Source organism: Ornithodoros turicata, chromosome 4, assembly GCF_037126465.1.
Source record: "Ornithodoros turicata isolate Travis chromosome 4, ASM3712646v1, whole genome shotgun sequence".
Taxonomy (NCBI): Eukaryota; Metazoa; Arthropoda; class Arachnida; order Ixodida; family Argasidae; genus Ornithodoros; species Ornithodoros turicata.
In genome coordinates, this window is record NC_088204.1 from 7308074 (window position 1) to 7327829 (window position 19756).

General features: G+C 42.7%; 2 protein-coding genes across 5 annotated transcripts; one reads left to right on the forward strand and one right to left on the reverse strand.

Annotated features, from left to right (window-relative positions):
* Positions 1-327: 327 nt before the first annotated feature.
* On the reverse strand, positions 328-19755 carry LOC135390880 (oxysterol-binding protein-related protein 9-like). Of its 4 annotated transcripts, none has more exons than XM_064620837.1 (22): positions 19736-19755; positions 11870-12002; positions 11223-11285; positions 11064-11142; positions 10848-10933; positions 10244-10342; positions 9968-10045; positions 9849-9899; positions 9685-9778; positions 9345-9479; positions 8470-8589; positions 8186-8225; positions 7533-7630; positions 7256-7463; positions 6169-6349; positions 4565-4646; positions 4120-4294; positions 3242-3341; positions 2616-2741; positions 1039-1139; positions 680-815; positions 328-615 (listed from the first exon to the last, which is right to left on the reverse strand). In XM_064620837.1, exons 2-22 carry the CDS (start codon positions 11966-11968, stop codon positions 538-540), a joined length of 2229 nt encoding a protein of 742 aa, XP_064476907.1. In that variant the 5' UTR covers positions 11969-12002; positions 19736-19755; the 3' UTR covers positions 328-537. The 4 variants fall into 4 exon arrangements, with proteins under 4 accessions (XP_064476907.1, XP_064476908.1, XP_064476905.1 ...); XM_064620838.1 differs by lacking the exon at positions 19736-19755 and adding an exon at positions 12418-12548 and having other exon boundaries at positions 7256-7460; XM_064620835.1 differs by lacking the exon at positions 19736-19755 and adding an exon at positions 12418-12542.
* LOC135390882 (R3H domain-containing protein 4-like) lies at positions 12845-19105 on the forward strand. Its single transcript, XM_064620840.1, has 7 exons — positions 12845-13052; positions 14894-15078; positions 16872-16990; positions 17082-17199; positions 17877-17962; positions 18026-18167; positions 18265-19105. Exons 1-7 carry the CDS (start codon positions 12982-12984, stop codon positions 18393-18395), a joined length of 852 nt encoding a protein of 283 aa, XP_064476910.1. The 5' UTR covers positions 12845-12981; the 3' UTR covers positions 18396-19105.
* Position 19756: the final 1 nt, after the last annotated feature.

Below are 19756 nucleotides of genomic sequence, written 5' to 3' on the forward strand. Positions count from 1 at the left end.
GCAGACGACAAAATGCTGTCACGTGCACGCATGCGTGCACAGCAGGTACGGCTGCGGCCGCTACGCCTATACGGCTCACGCTACGGCTCCAGTTTTTTTTTTTTTATAAATTTGTGGAAAGCAGGTCTGCTTCAAAAACCACCATTTTCTTCTTCTTATGAATGTGTTCGAAGATGGTTTCGAAAAGGTTTGCAGAATGATGTTTTTTTTTTTTCTTTTTGTCGTAATCAGTTAATTTTGAAATTTGCTCTGGAGTTTCTTCCAGGAACTACGAACAAACCGAAGCAATTTGTCTTTGGCTCCAGCAAAATCAACAAAAAATCTGTATGATAAAAATGCTGCCAAACAACTGTTTATTTAGATGGCTGGGTACATGCAGTCATAGTTACACTAGACAAAAGGAAAGGTTGCATCATTACACAAAATTAGTATACCAGGCAAAGTCCACCTAAAAATATACTCGTAGTTTCAGAAAAAAAAAAAATGAAATTTAGTTCATGCCTGGAGCATGGCACTGGGCTGCAAGATAGAAAACATTCAGCTGTTCTCCGGCGAATTCATCCTGCTTTTCAAGTTTTGCTTGAACACATAGCCAACCCCAGCTTTTTCAAACAGCTGCAATGAAACATGACAACGATGACATCTTGGACATGCCAAAGATGAAGAAAGTTACTTCTACCTGAGACTCATACTTGGAACCTTTCTTGGCATACAGGCGTTGCAATTTCATTGTAGCATTTTCAATGTCCCGTTTTTGCTTCTCTGCTTCTTTGAAGTTACGAATTTGCAACGAAACTGTTACGCTGCGCCAAACCCTGCAAGTTTGTAAATCCAGACACAAAAGGGAAGTTACATCTGCAATGATAGACAGGTCATTTAACTGCCAATACAGCTTGAGAACTCTACCCCCCCCCCCCCCCCCCCCCCCCCATAACAGTAAAAATAACTGCAACCAATATTCCAGGAGCTCAGTATTCAGATAAAAGAAAAAAAAAAATGCTCAAGATTACAGTACGTTACCTTTTTGACAAAACTCACCAATGAGAGTCCTTGCTCTCCTCACCCTCGGTGGCTATGTAATGCTCGGGTTGCCGTTTGCGGAGTCTCAGGTCTTCAGCGTCGAAAAAATGCTCAATTTCCTGTACCAGAATATATATATATATGTATATGTATACCCCTAGGGGCTTTAAACAATCAGTGCCATGCTCATTGGTTCTTGCAACAGACTGGCAGGCAGCCAAATATTTTACTTTCATAATTAATTTCTATTGTTTAATGAAGTTTAGTGGTTCATGTTGCATTCTACTGGTTAGTGCTGTCATTTATCAGACAAGCTCGCACAATAGCACACTATAACTAGGGCCTGACTTTTTAGGGTTAAACCCGTATTCACCCGATATTTACCCCCCGAACGAAATCTGTAAAATTCGGGTTTAACCCGAATCTATCCGAAAACATCTGGGTCGCGTGGCACACTCATAAGCGTGCATTAAAATAAAGTGTGATAACATTGCTAAACATTAGTTCCATGTTAAGACAAATTTTTATTAAACAAAAAAAAATCACCCGAATACACCCGAATTCCAGACGACAGAATATGCCGTAACGGGATTTAACCTGAATACACCCGAATTTTCGAATGAAAAATATCACCCGATATTTACCCCCCGAATTTGGCCAAAAATAAAACCCGAAAAAGTCAGGCCCTAACTATAACTAGGGCCTGACATTTCAGGGTTATGCCCTATTACGCCCGATATTTACCCTGCCGTTCAAATAAGCAAAAACAGGGTTTAACCCGATATTTCCCCAAAAACTGCTGGGCCAAGGGTATCCGAAGTCATTACAACTAACACAGGACTTTGGAAACTGTGCTGTAAGTGCATAAATATGCTCTACAAACTGTCACAACAGTAACCCTGCTGCCTTTTTGATGCATGGACTAAATATTGATACTCTGTGTCTGCTGGAGTGTCATGTGTATTATGCTGAATGAACGGAATATTTACACCTGATTCAATCCGATGCAACCAGAACCGGGTTGCATCAGGTTCAGTTCAACCCAATTACACCCGAATTATTGAAGCAAAATACAGTAGAACCTCTTTATAGTAAGCTAAAGTATAGTACGTAAAGTAAACTGTAGTAACTAAAGTATTGTGGATAATTTTACTATATCAAATGTAGTGTAAAAGAGCCATAAATGGAGCAGGACAAGTAATTGAGAGATTTGCTGTCAGGAGCATAGTTGGGACCACAGTTCTCTTTTACTATAATCGCAGTTCTACCGTATACCCCGATATTTACCTCCCCGAGTAGCTTAAAAAAATAACCCGAAAAAAGTCAGGCCCAACCTCTCAATGAGCTTAGTAATAAAGCCAGATGTTTTAGTTCTGGCCTTAGCTTGCATAAGGAAAACTTTGATTCTTACTAGGTTGACAAAATCCTCTACCATCACTGTTGTCCTAGAATATGATATGCTTTCGTCATATCAATTTGTGATGGCATAAACTCCAAATATTTAACATTGGTTGTACATTTAATTCACAATTAGAAATTCTGTAAAGACGGTTTTCATCAGCGTTGTATGTAAAACTGGCTTTGGAAAATCTCACCCCTGATGCCCAATGAGCGTCCATCATTCCGTTCCAACATCCTTGGATTCTTATAAATGGTTTCTTGAATATCGAGTTGAACACTTCAATGAATACCCTGTGCTTCTGGCTATCTGCACGTGGAGGCTGGAATATTTTTAAGGTTCACACATGAGTAAATATGTGTGTACACGTTTGCTAATCAAGTGTACCACTATACCAGCACATACGTAGAGGGCCCCGTGTTTTCGTGTTTTATGTTTTTTGAAAATCGCGGGTGCAAAAATCGGGTTTTATTTCAGGAGCCGTAAAATGGTAAAAACTGGTAGAAAAGTTTATTTTTGTGTGGAAAAAAAAAAGAAGAGTGCTTCTCACATTTTAGACTGACATAAGATGCGGAACAGCTGCGCTGAATGTACAGTGTTTTTAGCAATCTCCAGTGCCCCTATTTGTGGCGGAATCAGAACTTTTCAGTTTGTTTTCAGGTTTTACCCTAAGTGATGTTTATGGAAATCGGGGGCAAAAAAACAAGACTGGTTTTACCGGGTTTTAAAACCCGGTAAAACCTGTGCTCAACAGGGCCCTGCATACGTATATGCGTTTACCTATATTTACTGTCCCTATGCACACTTCGATCTTATGCTTACTTTTGCAAGAAACTTTATATTCGCATGGTAACCTGACTCGGCACAGGAGATGGTGACGCTGTCGCAGAATTCAAACCAGGGTCGCGAAGTGTCCACAGATCTACAACGTAGAAACAACACAGAAGTGTGCAAGCGAGCTGGCATGTTGGATAGAGCTACCATTTCCTTGAGTCTGAGGGAGACCGATGAAAACAATGAAGGTGTTACAGCCAGTACGACTCAACTGAATCTCTAGATCTCCCCTATCCAGATCTACAATGTATAGTTTAATTGGCATAGAAAGAAGTAAAATATGTGTTACCGAAGCGGTCAATTAATCATTGTGGAATCCAACTTGAGTAAAAGCTTACAAGTTACTGTTTGATACACATGCTAATATCTCATGCAGTAACTTGCAGCGAGAGCTGAGAAGCACTGTGGTTGTGTCCGCGGATTGAGTTAATTTAGCTGAGGAATAATGGAAATGTGGGAAAGTTCGTGAAATACGTGGCTGAACAACTAAAGTTTGCATATGGGATGCATTAGTTCAGCTGAGCTAATTATACATTAAGTGATTTGTTACTAGAAGTAATTTTGCAAATAAGTCATCGTAAGATGAGTATATTTTATTGATTTTTATGAGCTCGTAACTTGCAGCAGGGCAATGGCTGCTCTCCAGGAGACATTTTGTACCCATTTACGATTTTGCGAGACTTTCTGAGCTGCGATAAGTGACATTTACGTGAATTGCCTAAAGTTTAAGTTATTTGGTTCTGACTAGCATACGCATCATTCTAAAGCTTAATAAAGTAATTTAATGACGTTCACAAAGTGCATCTACATTCGTTCTCAACGAGACAAGACAAAAAAAAAGAATGCAGTAAAGAATGAAGACCTGCCTGATGCAACTACTGGGAAACGCCATAGTGTATGCCTCCGAATACGGCAACACCGAAATGGTGCCCTGTCCTGCCATGTGCACCTGCATGTACGTTCCAACGCAGAATGCCTGTGGCACCACGTGTCCCACAAAGGAGAGGCCGCTCTCAGCATGCTCGCAGTACATGCAGGAAACTGCAAGAATACCCTGGGAATTACTGGGAATTATCTGTTCCAAATGGGTACAAGCAACGCCACCTAGATACAGAAGCCCTGCTTATATCACCTCCTCTCTCTCCTTCGCTACGTGGACATATATCACCAATGATAAATGAAGCTGCTACAACTTCACCGTAACAAATGCCCCTGCCCCACCTCAATGTTTATGCAAGCGTTAAAATTTCCATGAGCAGGACACCATGGACAGTGGAATACATATATATCAATCATTGGAAGAAAACTCACTTGGAGGCCAGATAGAAATTTGTTCAGCCACAAAAGCCAGATCGTTGCTGCCAGCTATTGGTACTGGTCCAGATTTTGCCACCTGAGACAGATGTACAAATTTAAAACGTATACGGCACGTTGAGAAAAAATAGCTCATGTACTGCATGCACTGCTATGCAGTACAATGATGCAGTGTACATGATGCACGCTCAGTGAATATTTTAACGGGCACACTCATGTCTTGTTTTTTAATATACAGTCAACCCTCGATTTATGAACGTTCGATTTATGAATTCCCCCGTTTTATGAACATGAGCACGGGGAGCCAAACTTTTTCCATTCATTTTTCCCTCGTTTTATGAACCTCGATATTCGAATAATGAACGGAATTTCTGGGCACCAACTAGGAGTTGCCCAGCGTTTTTGCCCTCAATTTATGAACAGATCCTTCCGAGGTCAACAGAAACCTTCAAAGGAATAATTCCGTGGTCTTATGAATGACGCATGAACGGACAAAATGTTTTCCAGGTATTGCACCTTAACCCCTGGAAATCCGAACAACAAACGGGTTTTCCGGGGTCTTGTGCGACCAAGTGTTCCCGACCTCAGTTGATGAATAAGGTGGTCGCTGTCACCCGGAGATTAATAAACGGAGGTTAAAAATCCCGGAGGAAATCCGAGACCAGTCCAGTGCGAATGTGGTCACATCTCTTATGTCCAAGATTGACACAGCGGAAGGCATGGTCCAAAGGAAAATTACACAATATATGGCATTATAAACACAATCCCAACGCGGAAATACTGTTGCATTTGCTCGATAGCAGTCAGTTAACTGAATTTTCGATTTATGAATCCCTCGATTTATGAACGATTTTTGGGGAACCGAGGGTGTTCATAAATTGAGGGTTGACTGTATTTTGAATGTACTCCAACGACAGAGGTGGGTAGCTCGTACAATGTATTGTATGCCCTTGAAAGTGAAGAAGAATGTCAGGAGAATGGTAGTGCGTGTAAGAAAGAACATCAGCACAGCCGCCTCCAACGGTCATACCACTCTAAAACTCGTGCATATGTCTTGATTTGCTTGCTATATACAGTCTTCCTGAAGCCTTTTGCTCCTTCTACATTTTGTATCTCACAATAACAGACCCAGGACTCATTATACCCACTTTTGTGCAGACGACATAGCCGGATGTACCTAATAATATAGAGCCTGAAGTTTTCAGGAAATATTTTTTTCTAAATTGGGGGGGTAAAAATCGGGTAAACAAACGTGTGCACTAAATTCATGCGAATTCGGGTGAAAAAAACTTCCATTACACTAAAATCGGGTAGAAATCGCGCTCAGTTATTCAAACTAACTGTAGCGATTTGGTACAAACGGCGATGTAACTACATTTTTCTGCCAAACAAGTAAGTTGGTGCATTCCAACAGACATCCCAGAGAGGGCAATTTGCCTGGTAAAAACCGGGTTTCACCCTAAAGAGGCAACCTTCAATTCGGGGTGCAAATTCGGGGAAGAATCGGGTAAAAACCCTAAAACTTCAGGCTCTACTAATAAAGTAGACATGACGGGTAAGTGACCAAAGTACCTACATAAGTACCTAAGTAAATGGCCTACCTCTTCATGTTTGCTCTTTGGAGTTTGATACTCAAAACCCCAGGAACAGCGGAAAATTTCCCCCAAGATGGGACTGTAGGGCTTCAGAATGCCGTCGTCACGCTTAACGTTGAAGAGAGCCGACATATACCAGCGCACAACTGCCAGCATGCGTTCTGAGGCCTTGCTCTTGAGTGGTATACTGGGACAGAGACAATAGCTCACTCACAGATACAGATACGTTCACAATATATTATTTCCAGTGTGCGTACGTATAAAACTTAAAAGCACATACAATTTTTAACAATCACGCGACACTTTGAGTGACAATTCCGTGGTAGCTACGAAGGTCGGTGCAAAACTATAGAAACAAAGGCCAAAGAAGTGAACATGTGTGACACCCAGTTTTGCGTGTAACTTGCTCGTAAGCAGTGGCGTCACTAGAGTGTGCGTCACCCCCCCCCCTCCCGTTATAGATAGAGCCTGAAGTTTTTGGGGAATATTTTTTTCCAAATTCGGGGGGGTAAAAATCGGGGAAATAAACATGTGCTCTAAATTCATGCAAATTCGTGTGGAAAAACTTCCAGTATACAAAATTCGGGCAGAAAACAGGCTCAATCACTCAAACGAATTGTACTGGTTTGGTACACACGGTGATGTAATTGTGTTTGCTGCCACACAAGCTAATGTGCATTCCTACAGATGTTTCAGTGAGGGCAATTTCGCAGGTAAAAATCGGGTTTCACCCTAAAGTGGCAACTTTCAATTCGGGGTGCAAATTCGAGGAAGAATCGGGTTAAACCCTAAAACTTCAGGCTCTAGTTATGGACCCTTTTCCATACCAAACGCTGCACGACACCGCAACGCCACTACCAACCACATTACCATACCGCACACAGAGCAAAAATCGCGTGTTCTAGGAGGGCTCCTCCTGTTGCCTTAGAGAAAGAGAGGTATACTGGTGCAGTGCGTCACCCCGTTCCGTCGTGTCACCCGGTGCGGACTGCAACCCCTGCACCCCCTAGTGACGTCACTGCTTGTAAGCGCACTACGCTGGGTAGATGCACAAAAGCAGTAAAAAGCAGAAAGTGCCGAAAAGCGCACCTGCCTGGCAAAATAGTGAGGTGATGCAAAGAGCCTCGCGAGCGACTCGAGCAGTGACTCGGGCTGGATGAGTCGTATGGGGTAATTGGTCTTCAGCATGCTGGTCCCATAGCGAGCCATTCGGCAGAGGTCGCGCAAGCTGTCCGCACTGTCTGCAGTGATTCCCGAATGTGGCACGGTCTCGCTCAAACCTTGCATGGTGCTGGAATCTTCTGAGAGTGTGATACCAAAAAATAGGGTTAAAAAAACAATGTGAGACTGCGATATGAAAACTTTCCCACCTTTGCTTGCAGCAGGAAGAGAAGCGGAAGGCAGCTTCTCGGGTGATTTTTCTTGAAGCTTCTTCGTCGAGGCAGCCGTCTTTGGGCCTTTCTGAATGCTGCTTACAAGAAAGTCTCACGCTTTACATCATTTGCTGCTACGTATGTGCCCAAAGTTTACAGCTGCTTCTGCAACCCCTGAATGTTTTCTGTCTTGTATCACTCTAGCTTAACTAGAGCGGGTGGCAGAATTGCCCATGCATTCTGTTATTACAATGAACAAAGATTTTTCCTGAGGTGCACAAACAGCTGCACAGTCCATCTCTTAACAAACCATGTTTGTGACAAGTGAAAAGGTAATACAATTCAATTGCAATCAACATCAATATGGGATAAACCGTTGTCAACACAATATTATATTCACCAACGAAGGCATGAAGAGCAGGGGTGAATTAATGTGGGAGGGGTAATAATTTCTGTCGTTACATACAGTTTCAATTGACCTTGGTAATGTAATAGCGTGCTGTCAATGGCAGGACCACCCCCACCCCCTTTTCAGGAAAATCCTGGATCCACCTCTGATGAAGAGTCTCTGCATGACACTGCTTTGTTGAGTCATGTAATATTATATACTACACTTATTTAGCGCATCCTGTCACTGCTGAACTACTTACTCCTTTTTTGTTTCTTTGTGAGGAGTACGACCTGCGTGACCTGTGATAGAAGAGCGACGCTGGCAATTTTACTCATCCCAGGCAAAACCGTTGTGGGCCGCTTTGCACTAGAGGTGTACACACTCACTTAATCATTAAATGTGAATTATTGCATAATCAATCAACTATGAACTCCAAGGGGTTCTTTCTGCGTTTTTGAGAAAAACCTTCTCACAGTTGCGTGGAGCCTATGAAACTTACGCAACAGCACTGACTGAATAGCTAAATGCGATAGTTTTACTCACTCATCTCGGGAACGCTGTCGTGCGGCGAAACAAAGTTGCTCACGGAGCCAGACGACTCTGACACAGAGGGCCCAGAGTCATCGGATGTTGGTTGAGTGGTACGCGCTCGTTTTGTTGAGGCTGGAAAATGATCACCTGGTTATATAGTGCTATCGCAAATTTTTAAATTATCGGCCGCACGCGCGTGTTTCTGACTACTGTACAGCAGACAAGTATATAGTCCTTTTTCACTATTGGCAACCACACTGGAAACAACAGCAATGACCGTATTAACCGTATTAACCAAGGCACTGTATAACTAGGGCCTGACTTTTTAGGGTTAAACCCGTATCCGCCCGACATTTACCCAACGAACGAAATCTGTAAAATTCGGGTTTAACCCGAATCTACACGAAAACATACGGGTCGCGTGGCACACTCATAAGCGTGCATTAAAATAAAGTTTGATAACATTGCTGAACATTAGTTCCATGTTAAGACAAATTTTTATTTAAAAAAAAAAAAAATCACCCGAATACACCCGAATTCCTGACGACAGAATATGCCAGTAACGGGATTTAACCCGAATACACCCGAATTTTCGAACGAAAAATATCACCCGGTATTTACCAAATTTTGGCCAAAAATAAAACCTGAAAAAGTCAGGCCCTATGTATAACCTACCGTGATACTAAAGTACCAACCGTATCAAGTATCAACTGTACGGTTAATACGGTTAATATTAGCCGTATTAATACGAGGTATATCGATGCGCCCTATATTAATGCGTGCAACTTTATGGTTTAAATATTTCGCAAGAGGGAAAGGTAGAGGAAAGAAACACGCTCCGAAAAACACATAAAACGTACTACAAAACACAATGTTGTAGAACTGACCAGTGCCCTCGGAAGACTGACGAGCAGCCGTGTCAAGTTGGAACGTAGGAACCTGCGTGGTACGACTCGGTGACGGGCTCGCTTCCGTGCTCGACGTGCTCGTGGAGCGTTGAGGCATAAGTATGGACATAGGATCTGCATTCATGAGCAATCATCTTACGTAAATTAATTCGTATCAGAGTCTCCTTGAAATGAATGTTACTAGTTTTGACTAGTGTATAAGAATAAGAAAAACAAGTGCAACAACAACAACAAAATTAGAAGCTGGTAGGGATTTTAATGGCAAAAGGGCAAGGGTGCAGCTGTGCTTCCTGCACAGCTGAGCAATGCTGTTACTTACCAACTTGTTTCTTGAGGAAGCTAAGAATTGTGACGGTCTTCTTCCGTGGCGGAAGAGTGTCCAGCTGAGCCAGGAAATCCGGCAAAATCATTTCCTGCACAACCACGCCTACTTTTAGCAAAGTGTCGAACGCGGCGTATCAAACGTGAAAAGTATATGCCTACTTTCAACTGCATCAGCAAGTTAATTGCTGACCTGACGCAGGACAGGAATGCCTGTAAGCAAGCACCTGTTGTTAGCCTCCGCTAGCTATCAGGAGATAGCAAGGTGATAGCAGACTTACAAGCAGGTCACGAAGTACTGCATTGAGCTGTGCTTTCTCTTTTTCGGATGTCAGTACAAACACACGGCCGTCGAGTTCCTAGAAAAAATGAAGTCGCGTTAGTAGTCTTCGCACGTACCAAACAATTTGTTTATAGATTCCATGTGACATCTAAAAATCGCTATGGGCCTTCCCATTTTCCAAACTACCGCACCTTATCGACAGGACCGGGCTTCATAGTTAATTTCTGGATTAAAAAATAGTTGTGTTTGTTGGCATAGCGACCAATGAGGTTACCTTTGCGCAAACTGCGAGTTCGTCATACAAAAGGCTGGCGTCCTGGAGCTTCGCATTGATCAGGGCCAAGGTTGGGCCAATGTATCGGCGATCCCACATCTTTTAGACAGACACGGAAATAAAGGCTCATTTATTTAATAAAGTCGTACTTTTTGACCTTCTTAAGACTAGTATTCTTCCAACAAATAAATTTTAGCTACTACATTTTTTATACGGGGCGTCTGGTGAGAAAGTGTCATTAACACACACACAGGGACTTTGGCTACAGATTGAGGCCGTTTGCATTTGCGTCAAGCATTAATTATGCTAATTTTGCTAATTGAACTAAAAAATTAGCCAAGCAAAGGTAACATTTTTCTTGATGAATTCTAAGGCCAATGGCCATAGTACACTATTACGATCGAAATCACGGGTTTTTGCAGGCGTATTCCAAGTAGTTTCATAATTTTCTGAAGTAAACTCAATTTTTAGAAATTTAATGACACTTTCTCACCAGACACCCCATATATATTTTTTATACTATATACTGCTTGAAAAGAACATGGAGAAGAATTCAATTTGCTGTAGCAGCCCCAATCTTTGTGAAAGGTAAATGCAGTCTCACGTGATATGCTCTGTGGCAGACCATCTGTCGGAGTACCACTTCTTCCAGTTCTGTGACCCAAGCGTCTCTGTTATTTGCAGTCGGAGCTACACGAGCAGGCAAATCAGCAAACGAAATTACAGTTATAACTGTACTTATACTGTTTATGCTCCATTCAAGTGTTTCCCAACATATACTATGTTTTTTTTTTTTATTGTACTCTCTTTTTTAATGTACCTTGAAACCGATATTCCTTTCCTTCTGATGTGATAGAAAATCCGCAGGGATCCTCAGGGTCTTTGGTGACGATGGCTCCCTTGACAACACAGAAAGTTTGTTTATGAGCAAGCAAACAAAATGTCCACCATAGTACAACACTCGCAGCATCACTCTTACCAATAGACGGATGCCTGAAAGACGTGTGAGAAGCGACAGACCTGCTTTCCGCTTTGCATGTGACTGAAATGTTACAGCCTTTGAGTGACAGTTCAAATTAAGTAATCTGCAAGGCATTATGCTGTACTCTTTCTGCAGCGTTACACAAGGTAAGATAGAACGTAATTTTAAAAAATTATAGGTAGCAAAAATGTGCCAATATGGCCCCTGGCAATCGTTCGGAGGATCACTTTTCTTTATGGGCACAGTGAATTAAGTCTCAAAATTTAATTGAAGATGTAATACTATTTGGAAACACAGTCAAATTGGGTGCACTGGGCATTGTAAAGCTCGTGAACTGCACTGTTGTCACTTGACAGTGCCACACTGCTGAAACTGACTGTGAGGAAAAAAAACTAGTCCGACAGAGTTGGCTACATTTCAACTCTGCAGTGGAAGGAAGGACAAAGAGCAGGCTGCACACACTAAAAATGCAGCTCGCGTACATCATCTCAGTAGTCTCGTGGTCTTAAATGACACCAAATAATTTTCATAATTAAATTTGCAAGCTGGCTTTCTCCTCGACATGAACATTCCCCAGTTTAGCCACACATTTTACAAACCACTACCAGAACTTGTCCTGTAGTAGTAACATTAAAATACGTTACCTTGAAGCGATAGAGCGAGCCCAGTCGTTCGTCCAATACCACCCAACAGTAATGCCAACCTGTGATCCAATTCGTCCAAACACTCAGAGGCCCCTCCATCGACAATTTTTCAGCTTAAATGTCTCATTGCTGCCTGTGAAGAAGAATCCTATACTTCACTCGATAGAAAATACATCATCCCGACAACAGCGTTATTGAGAGCGCAAATTCTCGACATACTCAGCAATCTGCTTTCGTGTTTCGCCATCACAGTTTGATGGAATTTAGAGGAGACCATGGAGGTGACAGTCTGTGGCTTCACATATATTTTAAAGGTCATCTCCACGGACATCCTACAAACTCCAAAATCACAATTTAATTTCGTGGGGTCACAGGGGCAGAGTCACAATATGTATCAAAACCTTGTGTACAAACGACGTTATCGTTATCGCCATACTACAAATATAACGCACACAAGTGAGCGCGAAAATAGTGCGATTATCTGGAATTGAGTTTTTTTTTCTTCTTCTCTTTGTTATCAAAGCAGAAGGAGATATGTATGTCCTAACCCGAAAGCACGACAGCCTCGTCTATTTGTACAACAATCACGTCTTGAACACGATCATAGCATCATAACATCGCAGCATCCGGGGGAGTGCCGTGGGCTTGTCTGACCACGTGCTCCATCACGCTTTGATCACATGATCACGCGCTGTAGTGGGCGCGTCTTTCTGGTATTACTTGCAATCCGAGCGTTCAAATTCCTTTGTAGTTATAAAAAGAGCGATCAAATTACTTAAATGCTTCCAAAGGTTTCGACCACACACTACCAAGGGGTTCGCAAAAAATTTCTCAGGTCGTTACTCTTAAAACGGCGAATGTCAACCATGTCAACAAAGCAGACGACAATACATTTGTGGGAGAGCCGCTACCGTAGCAACGCGCCTGTTTACAATTGGACGGCTCTCGTGCACGTGAACGGGGTGTGCGAATCATGTGACTTCCCATCTGGGTTACTCCGCCATATTATTAGTGCGTTTGCGGGCTTGGGTGTCAGTTAAATTTTCGTGCTCAGCTGCGAAGCGCTAGTGTTTCCAAATTCGTACTTTAGTGCACTGTTTAGGTTGCTGATCATGGGTGTAATTAAAAATCTAGCGTGTCTCCCTGATCCATTTGCGGATCCCGTCGAGGACGCCTTTGATCAGTAAGTGCCAGCTCTATCTTCTGTGTTTGTAAACTGTAATGCATATTTCCGTTTGGAAGCAACACTCACGGTCACCGTAAATAAAATCAAGAGTTGGTCGAAGACTTGTCTGACTTCTGTCCAGTGTATTTGGAGGATCTTTCTAACTAGCAGGTGCAAGTGGTCAAGGTTATTCCTAACGCGCGCAAGTGTGTCCCAAAAATCGCTTTCCTGTCTGATGATGTTTCTGTTACAAACTTTCCAGAATCTGCTACCATAGATACTTTTGCTATTTCTTTAAACATACAGTGGTGTGGCAGATTATCTATTCGCAAGCGCGCAGTCGATCAGCTGATATCAGCTGAGTGATCATCGAAAGTGATAACTCGCTTTCTTTGATGTGTGGTTGTAGAGATCAGTCGATCAAAAATGATTACAAAGTAGGCTGTAGTGAAATGCAGAATGCGCGGTATTTCCTGAGTTGCAGGAGGCGGTCTGAAAAAGATGCTGCGAGCAGTGGGCAGAAAGAAGAAAGCAAAAGCAGAAAGAAAAAAAAAAGTCCTCTAGGACTAAGCAGGTCCGTGATTGCCCGCGCAGCTGCTTGCTGCCCCTGTGATTATCCGCCGATGTTTATCAGTTGCCTCAGAGTTCAAACCAGTGTTGTGGTCATGACTTGCAAATGCTATTGCTCACATATTTTGGGCTCAACAAGTGCAGCAAATATATAACAAAGAGAGAGGACATCGCTTATGTAATCGCATGTAATCACTAATGTTCAAACTTATCCTCTATTGCAACATATAAGATTTGTGCTTCGTCTGTAGCACGACTCGTAACTTTGCACAATGACCTCAAAGCATTTTTGTTTACGTGATAATCCCTACCCAACCCCTAACAACATCACGCACTTGGCTAATCCCTTTAGCGGTGACCCCCTATTGATAACCAAACAGCCTCAGACATATAGGCAAAGGCATTTCTCTGACCTTGCTCCACACTGCCCCACGAGGAACAGTGCCTTTCTGACTATTTTGTCGCTATTTATGTCGTCAAGTTACGTTACTGTTACACTTCTCTCACCATTTGTGCCGTAAGAGCAAAGCAGAGCCCCACCCATTGCACTTGGCTATACGTCAAGGTCATGCTTGAGGAAATTTTTTTTAGATGAAGGTCACGGCAGGCAATTTCACAGAGCTTCACACAACCATTACCCGACCATTATGGTAGTTTAGACAGTTTACCACATTTACTTGCATACTGGACGCACTCTCGTATTGAACGCACCCCAACTTGAGTGCCGAAATGGTGGTACCTTTTTGTCCTGGTTGGTACCTATTGAACGCACTCCCTCAATGGCACAATGCTTCTGGGTAAAAAAAATGTGCGTCTTATACGCAAGTAAATACGGTAATTTATTACATCCATTGCTTGCACTCTGATTGAAAGAATAGGGTTTTGTACCACTACTCCAACTCTGTCTGCACTCTAAGGCTATATCATACATATTCACATCATACATATTCATTTATATCATCAATTAGTGATTGGAATCTTCTGCCTGAACATGTTGCTTGTACCCACGACCCCAGTCGTTTTAAGGCTGCCCTCCTTCAATTCACGGCTTCAGATTCATCAAGCTCTTCCCGTGGACACACCTGGTCTTCTTCCCTTATCAACTTGATATTTCATTTTTCCCTTTTTTGTAATACTTTTGTTACCGGTTTCTATCGTATTTTTATGTGATTCTCACCCCTCCGTTGTGTAATACCCCCGGGGGTCTTAAACGTACTTAAATAAATAAATAAATACATATGCCAGTTCTCGCTCTGCTGTCTGAAAGTTTGAACAACTTTCCCACCCAGGTTCATTGCTGATGTGGAACAAGGGCAGCCTCTACAGATTCTTGAAGTGGTAGCTGCCGCCGAGAGGTCGCCTCGGCAACGCAAGAACCGACAGCGCACCAACAGCACACGTGTGGACGTTGTGGGGCTGACTTCACGGGGGAAACACAAGTCTGGGAGCAAGAAGTGCCGAAGGCTCGAAAATGGTGCTTACCGTTTTTGTGATGTCGCAGCTTTAAATCCTCAAGTACCGTATAGGTGTCAATGGTTGCAATAAATTAATTTGCTAGTCAGTAGGGCACACATTGTACTAAGCAGAAAGTTTAGTACCCTAATCACTGTATGCTAAATGACATAAATTTGCAATTGGCTTGGCTGTAGATTAACTGTGGCTGCACACACAGAATTTGTAAGCTCATTGGTTCATCTTACATTTGCTTTTCATGCGTTTTCCCAAGGGGCTTGGGAGGTGCGTTGAGATACTCCTTCCTGAGAGGGGACAGCACTCATCTTAAACCCAGTTGTATTAGGGGGTTGAACTGCCTGCAACACTCGATAAAAAATTGTATTTAAAAATCTATTTGTCGGAATATAATGGGGTCAATGCTGTTTATGATGGGAGGGATTTTGCCATTACTTACGAGTAATTTTATTAAATTATCCAACAAATTGAATTTTCCAAATCTAACTCCGAAATTTGCTGCGTCGACCTCACGTTTTTTTTTTATTGCTTTATATTTTTTATAGAAACAGAAAGCACGTGCCAGATTTACCCCATTCTATCGCAAAATACATTCACTACAACAACGGTAATAGCCGGGGGAGGGGGGGATGCGAAAACTGCTGTTTCCAGATTCCACCACCAGCCACGCTTAGATCTCCGAAAAATGTGATGCGAGGAGGTCATGTACCTGCCCTTTCACGTTTCCTTTTCCGAGCTTCTACTGATAACAGCAGCATGGTTGCAACACAAAGTTATCTGAGCAAGAAGGAAATAGGAAGGGGTCGGTGACCGCTTTTCTTCCATTATCTCGCAATAACTCGACGGAGAGCTGAGTTCAGCCGACAATTTGTGCGCCTCAAAACTGTGGTTTTTGCAATTTTTATACTTTTTTAAATTGTTAACTTCTTTATTTTTAATTCTTTAATTTTTAACGTTTTTTACTCTGACGTCGTGCACTTTCTGTTGCTGTAAAAAAAACAAACAAAAAATGTGAGGTTGACTTCGCAAGTCTCAAGAGACCAATTGGGAAAATTCAATGTCTCACGATTTAAATTCGATAATGGCAAAATCTCCCCCAAGGTAAATAGCGTTGACCAGATAATGTTCAGACAAATAAATTTTTAAATATAACTTTTACCATGTTAGGAGAAAGAGCTGGGAAGTTTGAAATGTGTCTCACACTCTCTTGACCATTTTGGAGCAAAAACTAATAACAATAATATTAACAAACGACTGCGCATGTTCATGGGAAGTCAGATTCGCCTTACCATTACAGAATAGATGATTTCAGGAAATCCCGGTGCTCTCTGTCCATGCGTTGCATCCCGGGAGATTATTGTCATGTTTCGTTTTTTGCTGACCTCGACACCTCGTGGACATTTGACCACGAGACGAGAAACTGAAACAGTGTCGAGACCTTCTCCTTGCTTCTCCTTCTCCTCCCATAGTTGAAAGCGGCACTAAACTCTCTGGCATTTCCTGAAGTCGTCTATCGCCATTTTTGCCAATATAATTTACGTGTAACAACATAATTTTTACTACACCAGTGTAAGAAATGGGGTGCTTCTACAATATTCCCTACTCTTCTTATCGAAACCTTTTAAACGAGTAGTAGTCACAAGTACAGATAATTGTTAGCTGTGCAGCCACTTCAGCAGCGGCGACTAACCCTGAATTTCATGCGGGGTTTAGAATGGAATCACGGAGCTGCTTCCAGCATCTCTCGGCAATGATTTGAAAGCGGGGGTGGGATTTGAATCCTGGGGCCCCTTGCAGCCCACTACCTGCAGAGTCTGGCTGAGCCGGAGGATGTGGCCGAGGTGTCCATCTACGACTTCGTCCACGAGTCGGTCTCGGCTTTCGCTCAACTCCTGTGCGAAAGGGAGAACATGCAGGTGAGCGGATCGACACCAACTGCGCGCCGAGATGCCTGGGCCTAATGTGCTGCTTCCTTGCTTGCTTTGCATTCCTTGCCAATGTTGCCAGGTGTGGAATGACTTCATCAGTTGCAGTGAAGAGGAACAGCAACGCATTGTAGACGAAGGTTGCGGTAATGAAGAAATGCAAGAAAGTTCGGAGGCAGAGGGAGCTGACAAGCGGGGAGGTAAGCGAGTTAATGTCTTCTACATCCATGCTCTGTCGTACGAGGCTTTAATCGAGCATAATTAGAGCCTGAAGTATTCTGGAAATATTTTTTTCTAAATTCGGGGGGTAAAAATTGGGAAAATAAACATGTGCTCTAAATTCGGGTGAAAGAAACTTCCAGTATGCGAAACTCGGGGAGAAATCAGGCTGAGTTACTCAAACTAACTGTACTGGTTTGGTGTAAATGATGACGTAACTCTATTTGCTGCGAAACAAGTCAGTATGCGTTCCTACAGACATCTCAGTGAGGGCAATTTGCCCGGTAAAAATCGGGTTTCACCCTAAAGAGGCGACCTTCAATTCAGGACGCAAATTCACGGAAGAATCGGGTTAAACCCTAGAACTTCAGGCTCTAAACCTAATCAAACTTTGCCCGTCACACTCAGAGTATGTGCCAAGATTTATGTCAGATTGAATTTTGGGTTCGGAGATACAAATATCTGTGTGTGTGTGTGTGTGGGGGGGGGGGGGGGGGAAGGGGGGGGGGGTATTTACAGAGTGTATGACAAAGGGAGGTTGCACTGTCAATTCTAGAAAAGAAAACAAAGAAAGAAAGTCTACTGTTGCCTCTGCCCTTTCGGGATCTGCTCTAGAATCGCCACTTTTTTTTCTCTCTCTCTCACTTTCACTCGATAGATCACCCTGCCTTTTCTGCGGAGGAGAGCTTCCACAGATTGGACAGCGACCTGCGAAAGTTACTGCGGAAGCAGAAGATTCCGCTGGTGAGTCACCCGCACATTCGACGCAATGCAAAAGAGGCGCTGACGCACATCCTGTTTTTATAGGGAAAGCTGTCCCAGCTGGAGGAAGAAGTGTCGGGATTCTTCAAGTCCCATCCCAGGTCTGAGTACCGCAACAGCCTCTGCAGCAGCTTTGAGCGGCTCATGATGCATGCGCTGTGCCAATACATGAATCTCATATCGAAAAGTAAGACATATCGTCGGATCGGCCGTACGTTGTTACGCTGTCACCTACAGTACTAATGTGATACTGGCGGGTGGGTTGATTGATTGATTGCTTGCAGGCTATGATGCGGATGGTGTGCGGTGGACCAAAGTCTGGAACCGAAGGCCCGTGTTTGTTCCGCCGGCCGTCATGCTGTCGTCCTACCTGGAGTGCCGTTGTGCGCGTCACGTTCGCAGGCAGTCATCTTAACGTCAGCTGCATCGAGTAAAAAATCTAACGTGCTGCTGAGTATACGAATGATAAGAATAAGGGAATCAAAATTTCCTTTTTAATATCGACGAAGGTTGATCTGTCCAATTTGTGGCACAGTCACTGGCGCCACTGCACTGCTTAGCTATGCGGCAATAAACGTAGGGTACCTTGCACTGTATCCTAAGCTTGAGGAAATTGGACATTGAAATATGTTTTAAAATTATGACTTTGGAAGATCAACATTTATGTTCAGTGTAATTATGATAACGTTATGTTTGTAAATATTACGTTTTTTTCTTCCGTTCGTTGCATGAACGAAATGAGCTCATGCTTGTTAGTCCTTCAAACTGATCTCCAGAGGTGATCGCATTAGGATGTGCGTAGTCCCTGGTTTATCATTCTGTTCATTCAATGACGTAGAATCTGTTAGTTTTAGCTTTATTTTGTCATGCAGGGTCTTGCATGTGAAAGTGTACATAAGAAGAGTGGATTGTTATGTTTGCAGAATTTTATTTTGATCTTGATTTAGCTGCACCTTTTTAGTCATTAGCTTCATGAAGAGAAGTGTGCTTTTACGATACCTTTTTAATATATAAATATGGACACTGACGTAATGTGTCCTCACACTGTTTTGTGGTGATGGGTACTTCACATTGTAAATGCCTCTAAAGAAAAAAAGAATGGAGATGAATAAAAATGAAATGGAATTTTGGTCTTGTGTCACTCATGGTCCTGACAACGAAGACTGCCTGCATTGACTTGAAGTGTGGTGGTGGTGCCTTGCAGAGCTTTCCGAATAGTGTGGAACAAAAAGTACAATTTCTTTGGGAAGTTCAAGTGGTGTTAACGGTTTGTACGGTGGAAGGATTGCACGTCTATCCTGTGGCAGAATTGAGTATTTTTATCAAACAAAATGCCCGTGAGGTCAAGCAATTGTTAGTCACTGACATATGAAATGAAATCTGCAAAGTGAGGAGAGACATGGAGGTGAGCATACATAAATAAAACAAACGCTTTGACGAATTGTCTGCCTTGGTAAGTACGGATACCTGTCATTGGCGTTCCCAGGATTTTTTGCGAGGGAAATTCAAGAAATGTTTCAAGAATTGAAATTCAAGATTTTCAAGAAATTCCAAGGGAATTCTTTCCAAAAAGAAGTTCAAAGGCAAGACATATCTAGCAGGTAAAAGAGCCATAAAAGAGCATAGTACTCAAAAGTGAGAGGCACCCAGACAAAGGTGCAAGCAGTGCAAAGGTGGTGGCGACGATGAAGGGAGTGGAAAAGAGAAGGGAGAAGGTTTTCCCCTTCTATGTTTATGTTTCTTTTCGAGGCTAACCTTTTCAGTGATTTCCTTCTT

Bases quoted from the DNA above. Each gene is read 5' to 3' on its own strand.
- LOC135390880 (XM_064620837.1), bottom strand. From the start codon at position 11,968: ATGGAGGGGCCTCTGAGTGTTTGGACGAATTGGATCACAGGTTGGCAT. The intron at 9,900-9,967 runs GTAAGTCTGCTA...GCTTGCTTACAG, and splicing joins CAGTACTTCGTGACCTGCTT to GCATTCCTGTCCTGCGTCAG. The intron at 7,631-8,185 runs GTAAGTAGTTCA...TCTTGTAAGCAG, and splicing joins CACAAAGAAACAAAAAAGGA to CATTCAGAAAGGCCCAAAGA.
- LOC135390882 (XM_064620840.1), top strand. From the start codon at position 12,982: ATGGGTGTAATTAAAAATCTAGCGTGTCTCCCTGATCCATTTGCGGAT. The intron at 15,079-16,871 runs GTGCTTACCGTT...GGCCCCTTGCAG, and splicing joins GTGCCGAAGGCTCGAAAATG to CCCACTACCTGCAGAGTCTG. The intron at 17,963-18,025 runs GTGAGTCACCCG...CTGTTTTTATAG, and splicing joins GGAAGCAGAAGATTCCGCTG to GGAAAGCTGTCCCAGCTGGA.